General features: G+C 49.8%; 1 protein-coding gene across 1 annotated transcript; it reads left to right on the top strand.

The window, feature by feature from the left end:
* On the top strand, positions 1 to 7,691 carry C1R (complement C1r). Its single transcript, XM_088025542.1, has 11 exons — positions 1 to 38; positions 131 to 359; positions 1,655 to 1,847; positions 2,393 to 2,539; positions 2,641 to 2,837; positions 3,094 to 3,241; positions 3,348 to 3,469; positions 4,486 to 4,564; positions 4,938 to 5,093; positions 6,375 to 6,449; positions 6,922 to 7,691. Exons 1-11 carry the CDS (start codon positions 13 to 15, stop codon positions 7,689 to 7,691), a joined length of 2,142 nt encoding a protein of 713 aa, XP_087881668.1. The 5' UTR covers positions 1 to 12.
* Positions 7,692 to 9,288: the final 1,597 nt, after the last annotated feature.

Genomic DNA, 9,288 nt, shown 5'->3' with positions numbered 1-9,288 from the left:
ACGAGGCCTAGAATGGCCAGAGAGGAAAATGCTGAGCGGTAGGACCATCCCAACCCCCACCCCAGTCACTGCCCAAACGGCAGGGGTGCCGCAGCCCTCCAGCACTAGACACCCACTTTCTTGTCGGCAGGTGGCTCTTATACCTCCTGGTGCCCATCCTGTTCTGCCGCGTGGGAGCCTCCATCCCCGTTTCGCAGAAGCTCTTTGGGGAGGTGACTTCTCCTCTGTACCCCAAGCCTTACCCCAGCAACTTTGAGAAAACCACGGTGATCACAGTGCCCACAGGATTCAGGGTGAAGCTCATCTTCTGGCAGTTTGACCTGGAGCCTTCTGAAGGCTGTTTATATGACTATGTCAAGGTAGGGGATCAGGTTGGGAGGGCAGAGGGAGAGCTGGGTGTCTCTGGAAACTGAGGACTTGTGCTCTAATCACCCTGGATAGCATTCTCCACCCATGGACACAGCCCCAGCCCTGCAAGAGCTAATGGCCAAGTGAAGTTCGGAGAGTCTGGTGACACCAGGGATGGGGTGTCCACTGGATTTAGAGGCCCTCAGTGAGCACTGAAGGGAGAAACACAGGGGAGGGGATGTGCAGGCCCCATTTCCAGGAAATTTACTGCCTATAGGAGTCAGAAAAACCTTCTCCATCGGCTGACTTGCTGGGAGTCTTTGGAAAACTGCTGTGCCTCAGTTTCTCTGTTTCCACGTAGAATATCACTGTGGCTGCCTTCCTAAACAGGAACATGGGGAAGAGAAACGTGTGTGGTGGTAGTTCAAGCATAAGCCTCAGCAAGGTCAATGGGCTCAGTCTCCTCACCTCTGTGACAGCCAAGTGTGCCTTCCCAGTCTCAACTTTCTATATCAATAAAAATGAGATTCTAGATTCAGGATTCAAGTAGAGTCTACACACATGCAGTAAATACCATTCCCAGGAGACCCTCTGGAGGTTATGAGAGAATAACATGAAAACGATACGTCTTCTAGCCCAGAGGACTGGAGAAGTTTGCAGGGTTGCGGGGGAGGGGTCTTGGTGGCAGGGATGATGAGGGATGCGGTGGGGGCAGTATGTCTTCCACTTCTGAGGAGTTGAAGACCCTGTGAGCAAAGAGATAAGGGAAGCTCGGTGATGCTAGCCCGTGCGGAGGCTGGAGAGGCTCCCACTCAGCTGAGTATACCAGGAGGCAGGTGGCTGGACGTGAAAGGTTTGCATAAGGTGAGGTGGGATAACTGGACAGAAAATAAAGCAGACCACTCCAGGCTCCAGGAATGAAGGGATGCTAAAGGCTGTGTGGAGAAAACCAGGGTTCCAGTGGAAGATGAGCATGGGAGGTGGTGGAGACAAAGGAAGGTCTGAAACATGCCAGGGGACAGAGAACAGGGCAGGGGCGTTGTACCAGGCACAGGTGACATGCCAGGAGTTAGCCACCAAAGACTGAGAGGAACAGATGGAAGTCACCGGGGGAACAAAAAGAATGCAAGTCGTGGAGAGACAGTTTACAACAGCCAGAGCCCTGCAGGTGGAGACCAGATGGAAGCTGGTCCAGCAGGGGAGCACAACTCACTGTTTGGGACAAGAGGAGGACTTGTGCTGACCTTCCACCCAGGACATGTCTCCTCAGCGGCCCTTCTTCCCACCCTTTTTCCTTTCTCCACAGATCTCTGCTGACAAAAAAACTCTGGGGAGGTTCTGTGGGCAAGTGGGTTCTCCACTGGGCAACCCCCCAGAAGCAAAGGAATTTATGTCTCAAGGGAACAAGATGCAGCTGACCTTCCACACAGACTTCTCCAATGAGGAGAATGGCACCATTATGTTCTATAAGGGCTTCCTGGCCTATTACCAAGCTGTGGGTGAGTGGCCCCCGGGTGCCTTTTTTTCTGGCCTTAGGCATGTTGTATGGGGACCAGAAAAGGGGAATCTTGAATCCATTGAAGCAGGAAGCCAGTCCTTCCTTATTTTTTCCCCTCAAAAGAGCTTTTTCCAAGAGAGGACTGCCAATCTAGATTCTGTCACCGTGGGGTAGTTCCCAGAAAGCATTAGAGAGGCCTGAAATTGGGGTGCCTGCATGTCTCAGTCAGTTAAGTGTCTGATTCTTGGTTTTGGCTCCGGTCATGATCTCAGGTCATGAGATTGACCCCCGTGTCCAGCTCTGCACTGGGTATGGAGCCTGCTTAAGATTCTCTCTCTCCCTCTCCCTCTGTCCCTTCCCACACCAACCCCCCCCCCCAAAAAAAAAAGAGAGACAGAGACAGAGACAGAGACAGAGGCCTGGAGATGATTCCAGGTGGCCAGGAGATGATTTTGTCTTTAGGCCTCTGGTGACTGACCTCTCTGAGAGCAGAGCCATGACAGAAGTCCCCGGCAGGAATTTAATCCTTCTTTCTGGGTCTTCCAGACCTCGATGAATGTGCTTCCCAGCGAAACTCAGTTGAGGAGAATCTCCAGCCCCAGTGCCAGCACCTGTGTCACAACTATGTTGGTGGCTACTTCTGTTCCTGCCGTCCAGGCTATGAGCTTCAGAAGGACAGGCATTCCTGCCAGGGTAAGGTTGGGGCACTGTGGGAGGGAGGCAGGGACCGAGCAAGGGCATGCGGGACCAGCCAGAGAGCCCCCAGTGACCCCCGTCCGGCTCTGCTCTCACAGCCGAGTGTAGCAGTGAGCTGTACACAGAGCCATCCGGGTACATCACCAGCCTGGAGTACCCCCAGCCCTACCCACCTGACCTGCGTTGCAACTACAGCATCCGGGTGGAGCGCGGCCTCACCCTCCACCTCAAGTTCCTGGAGCCTTTTGAGATCGATGACCACCAGCAAGTACACTGCCCCTATGACCAGCTACAGGTACAGCCATCTTACTCCCTGAGACTCTCCCTTCCTCACCTTCCCCTCCCCACATCCCTGCTTCCCGCTAGATCCTCTGGCCAGTTGGGACAGGAATGACTAACCCCACACACGGGCTAGGCAAGTGGGTCCTGGGCATCCCTTTTCTCCTCCAGCTGAAAACATACACACAAAGCAGATTCCCACCACCATCACCATCCTGGCCCAGTGGGAAAGTGTCTGAATTGGAGAGATGGCTCTCCATCTTCCCCACCAGATCTATGCCAACGGGAGGAACATCGGCGAATTCTGTGGGAAGCAAAGACCCGCTGACTTCGACAGCAACAGCAATGCGGTGGATCTGCTGTTCTTCACAGATGACTCGGGGGACAGCCGAGGCTGGAAGCTGCATTATACCACCGAAAGTAAGGTTGCCTGGGGGCCTCTCTCACTGGCCAGCAACAGGGCAGAACCAGATGGGTCGAAAGGACAGTGGCTCTGATATAAACATGTCCTCTGGTCTCCCAACAGTCATCAAGTGCCCCCAGCCCCAGACCCTAGACAAGTTCACCATCATCCAGAACCTACAGCCTCAATACCAGTTCCGTGACTACTTCATTGCCACCTGCCAACAAGGCTACCAGCTCGTGGAGGTAAGAGCCCAAGGCTGACGGGAGAGAGCTGGCCCAGCCCTCTAGGAGCAATTCAGGTGGGCAGGTTCACATCAGATTTAGGCTCAGCCCCAGCTGGATTCACACATGTTTGAGCTGGAAGATCACCCGGCCTACCTGCTCTCACACTTGACGACACATTGAAAACAAAAACACTGTTGTCTGGGTCCCCTGCAAGAGACTGATGCCATTGGTCAGGAGTGCAGCTAGGATTACTTACAGCTACCCAGGTGATTCTAAGGTGAAGCCAAGTTTGTGAACTACTGGCCTAGCATAATAATGGTAGGATTTAAGAACTGACAAGGCAGGGTGGAGTGCAAGGAGTGACTCACTCAACATCACAGTGATTTTGTAACAGCAGGGACTAGAACCAAATCTCCTACCTCATGCCCCAGGGCTTTTTTATGCATGATGGTGTTCTCACCCTGGGCCCACCACCCTGTCCTCAGCTTTGCAGGCTCAGGAAAAACCATGGCTTTATTGGTTAATTTCACAAAAGCTGGTAAACTAAAATGCTATTTTAAAAAACATATACAATTGGAGGGACCCCTGAGGCTACCAAGCTTGTTATTTTCTAAATTTAAAATTGTAGGGTTCAGGGACACCTGGCTGACCCAGTCCGTAGAGGATGCGACTCTAGATCTCAGGGTCGTGAGTTCGAGCCCCACGTTGGGCATGGAGCCTACATAAAATAAAATAAAATAAAACAAAACAAAATTGTGGGCATCAGCTGGACCGTAGTGGAAGCAGGCAAGAGTCTAGAGAGAGGATTATCGGGTCTGACAATCAGCCCTTGCTCTGACTTTCCGCTGTGTGATTCAGTGCTCCCATCTGCAACTCTGGTCTGAGAAGAACAAAGGAGCCACATCCATGGGGGTGCTGAGGTCTGAGAGCCTGAGAGATAGCCTTGCATTCCCTGCTGCTCCAGTGTGGGAAAGGCAGGAAGTGCCTCTTTGTGTTAATGATACCTCTACCTCTCTCTGCCTCTTCTCAAACAGGGAAACCAGGCGCTGCTCTCCTTCACAGCTGTCTGTCAGGATGATGGCACCTGGCATCGTGCCATGCCCAGGTGCAAGAGTAAGTCACAACTCAGCAGGTGTCTGCCCCTGGGGAGCTCCCACCACCACCCCAGCCATGGAGACCTAGGCTGTGGCAGGAAGAGAGGATGTGGACTAAGCCTCTCCCCAAAACACCCTCCCCCTCACTTGTCCCTTGAAGCCTTATGGCCCACCTCAGGAACCAGTCAACCCTCAAATGAGCAGTGTTGGTGGGCTCTACCCAGAACTGAATTTCACTCCATCTAGTTCCCATCCTTCACAAGTGCCTCCCCCACTGACCGTATTTCCCTAAGGTTCTCAACCTGTTCTATGGGCAGAAAACTCGGGTTCTTCCCGCTGACGTTCCAGGACCGTTACTCTCAGCTCTCATACGGCCCTGTGTTCTCTCCAAGTCAGGGACTGTGGGCCACCCCGAAGCCTGAATAACGGGGCCTTCAATTACGCCACCACAAAGGGGGTGAACACCTACCAGGCCCGTATCCAGTACTACTGCCAGGAGCCATATTACAAGATGCATACCAGAGGCGGCATCAGCGAGACCGCGCGAGGTAGGGACCCATGCAAATGGCAGCCTTCTCCCTTCCATCTTCTCAAGACATCTTCTGAGATTTTTCCAACATAATCCCTAGGGGATACATATTGAGGTATCTGCCCTGGACATTGGCTTCAGGGGCCTAAAGTACAGTGCCAAGAGGCATCTAGTAGGGTTGAAGGAGGCACCTGAGCTGATACAAAGAAAGTCTTAAATTTCATCAACAGTCAGCTCCCTCTCACCACCACCATGACCGTTACTACTGCCACCCCCACAAGCACCACCATCGTCCCCATCTCTACCACCACCAACACCACCACCATCATGACCAACCCCCACCTCTACCACCACCAACACCACCACCATCATGACCAACCCCCACCTCTACCACCACCAACACCACCACCCCACCACCACCACCATCATTACCACCATCCCCACCTCCACCACCATCATCACCATCATCGCCACACCACCATCATGACCAATCCCCACCTCCACCTCCACCATCACCACCACCGCCACCACTACACTACAGCTATGTGGGACTTCCCCAACATTCTCCCCACATACCCCTCAGGCTACTATGTTGTGATTTCTTTTGCAATAAATGACTCTCAAACTCATCTTCAAAAATTTTCTTTAAAATGAAATAAATCACATGCTTCGTAGATTTGAAACTTCAAAAAGAAAAAAGAAAAAAAATCTTATATATAGATTATATGGTATTATTTAAGAGCTTGGCTTTGAAGTCAGACAGTCTTCAGTTTGCATCTTGGTTCTGGAACTTAGAAGTTATGTGACCCTGTGCAGATTATTTAAGCTCAGGTTCCTCATCCAAAAAAATGAGGATAATAATGCATCCCTGAAAGTGTCACTGTGGTGCTTAAATGAAATAATATAGACAAAGTGCTTCGCAACAAGCATGGTGCACTGTCAGCAATCAGAGCATCTAGCTACCATTATCATCTACTATCCCACTACCAAGATGCAATCACTGATAAGATTTTCATATGTTCCTTCCAGTTTTTATGTCTACTTTCACAAATAGGGATCACATCAAGCATAGAGTTAAGTATTCTGATTTTTTCACTGAACACTAGAACAAAAATATATGTAGGGAGCCTCTCCCCTCCCCACACTTTTGATAGTCCATCCTTATGTATTTGAACCTTTCCCTTTGATCCTTGTCCTTGTTGGTTCCGAATCTCCCGTCTCCCCATCCCGCACATTCAGTGCTTGTTGGTTTCCCATGTCCACCACCTCCCAGCCTGATCATAGCCCCCTCTTCCCTCAGGGGCCTATACCTGCACGGCCGAGGGCATTTGGAAGAATGAGTGGGAAGGATCGAAGCTTCCTCGGTGTTTGCCAGGTGAGAGGAAGCCCTCCGGGGCCATCCCCAGTGCATTTTGCAGCCCTGCAGAGCCTCAGGAAAAGCATGCACAGAGAATGAAGACAAAGTGAATGGAGAGACACTCCAGCTTGAGGTCAAAAATAGACAAAAAGAGTAAGGGGGAGAGGGGAGGAGATATTCCAGGAGAAAGGGAGAGAAGAACCCAGAGAACCAGAGTCAGGCCTGGCATTCCTGCCTTTTCACTGAGAAAAAGCTTCACAGATGGGAAGTCAGGGAGTAAAAAGAGCAAGAAAACCCCCCAGGAAGAAATAAAAAGAACAAGGAGAAGAGGCTGACAAAAGACCAAAGACAGCGGGTGTGGGAATGGGAGGAGAAAGAAGAAAGAGCCCAGAGCGAAAAGAGGGGCTATAGGGGGAACTGACTGACCACAGAAGGGAAGAGGGTGGGCCCGGCCTGACTTGTCCTTGCCTTCCCTGTCTCTCCTCTCCAGTGTGTGGGAAACCCGTCCACCCTGTGGAACAGAAGCAGCGCATCATTGGAGGGCAAAAAGCCAAGTTGGGCAACTTCCCCTGGCAGGCCTTCACCAACATCTATGGGCGAGGGGGTGGAGCCCTGCTGGGCGACCGCTGGATCCTCACAGCTGCCCACACCCTCTACCCCAAGGATCATGAAGCACAAGGCAATGCCACCGTGGATGTGTTCCTGGGCCACGTAAGCGTGGAAGAGATCACAAAACTAGCAAACCACCCTGTCCGCAGGGTCAGCATCCACCCAGACTACCACCAGGATGAGTCCCACAATTTTGAGGGGGACATTGCCCTCTTGGAGCTGGAAAATAGTGTCACCCTGGGCCCCAACCTCCTCCCCATCTGCCTCCCTGACAACGAGACCTTCTATGACAGGGGCCTCATGGGCTATGTCAGTGGCTTTGGGATAATGGAGGAGAGGCTTTCTTATGACCTCAAGTTTATCCGTCTGCCCGTAGCTAAGCGAGAGGCATGTGAGAACTGGCTCCGGAAAAATAAGAGGAACGATGTGTTTTCTCAAAACATGTTCTGTGCTGGGGACCCGTCTCTAAAGCAGGATGCCTGTCAGGGGGATAGCGGAGGGGTCTTTGCAGTGAAGGATGAGAACAATGATCGCTGGGTGGCCACGGGCATAGTCTCCTGGGGCATCGGGTGCAGCAGGGGCTATGGCTTCTACACCAAATTACTCAACTATGTGGACTGGATCAAGAAGGAGATGGAGGGGGAGGACTGAGCCCAGAATTCACTAGGGCAGAATCCAGAGAGCAGTGCAAAAAAAAAAAAAAATTATCTGACCAGTTATTGATAACCACTAAGAATCCATATTAAAATCACTGATGCAGAAAAAACCCGTGTGAAATAAATGCTCTTTTCTATAACCCCATCCCTGTTTGTCACCTAAAACAACCCAAAAGTCACCTTTCTTTCCTCTAAGGATTACAGAAGATATATTCTACAATCTCTACTTATCATTGTTCTCTTCCATTTTTGTACCATTGGATAATTGAAACTCTTTCTAAATAAAATCTTGTGAGAAATTCCAGTGTGCTTGCGATGCCTGGGTGGCTCAGGAGGTTAAGCATCTGCCTTCTGCTCAAGTCACGATCCCTGGGTCCTGGGATTGAGTCCCACATCAGGGAGCAGGGAGTCCGCTTCTCCCTCTGCCTGCCTCTCCCCCTGCTTGGGCGTACATGCTCTCTCTCCCTCTCTCTCAAATAAACAAATAAAATCTTTAAAAAAAAAAAAAAGAAAGAAATTCCAGTGTGCAAAATGAGTTAAAAGCAGTATCCAATTGATATAAAAATATTTAGTAAGATCGTATTTAAAATAGGAAGGCAGGGGCACCTGGATGGGCCAGTCAGTTAAGCATCCAATTCTTGATCTCAGCTCAGGTCTTGACCTCAGGGTTGTGAGTTCAAGCCCTGCGTTGGGCTCCACATTGGGAGTGGAGCCTACTTAAAAAAAAAAAAATAGGAAGGAAATAACAAAAAAGTTTATGCACACATGTTTAATGAGGATTGTAGATAACTATTTCTTTTTTTAAAAGATTTTATTTATTTATTTGAGAGAGAGAGAGTGAGAGAGAGCACTAGAGCAGGGTGAGGGGCAGAGGGAGAAGCGGAATCCCCAATGAGCTAGATCCCAGGACTCTGGGATCATGACCTGAGCCAAAGGAAGGTGCCCAACTGACTGAGCCACCCAGGTGCCCCAATAACAATTTATTTCTAATTTTGTTTTGATTGTACGATATGAAGAAAATCCTGATTTTCCCACGCAGGTAGTTGCAAATATAACAGGTTCTTTTTAAAAAGTTCACTTTCCAATCTCTAAATATTTCTTTTTTTTTTTAAAGATTTTATTTAAGTAACCTCTACACACAGTGTGGAGCTCAAACTCACAACTCTGAGATCAAGAGTTAGATGCTCCACTGACTGAGCCAGTCAGGCACCCCTCTAAATATTCTGTAAGAGAGGAGTGGTATGAAATTTTTGTTTCCAAGTTGAAAGATTAGCAATATTTTCAAATAACTTGTATTACTTGAGGCACATTTAAAGGTCAGAGAAGGACCCAAAACTTAGGATAAGCATTGTAGGTATTTATAATAGAATATTATCATGTTATTAAACAACTGACTCTTCTGGACTTGTTTGAACAACTTTACATGAACTGACATACACAGGCTTGAATTTAAAAAGACCAATGCAAGGACACCTGGTAGCTCAGTCAGTTGACCATCTGACTCTTGGTTTCGGCTCAGGGCATAATCTCAGGGTCTTGAGGTCAAGCCCGACATCGGGCTTCACGCTCAGCACAGAGTCTGCTGGAGATTC

Source organism: Eumetopias jubatus, unplaced genomic scaffold (assembly GCF_037043125.1).
Source record: "Eumetopias jubatus isolate StellerSeaLion01/CBP00866 unplaced genomic scaffold, mEumJub1_p1.0 scaffold_8, whole genome shotgun sequence".
NCBI classification, from domain to species: domain Eukaryota; kingdom Metazoa; phylum Chordata; class Mammalia; order Carnivora; family Otariidae; genus Eumetopias; species Eumetopias jubatus.
This window is presented reverse-complemented; position numbering and strand designations above follow the sequence as displayed.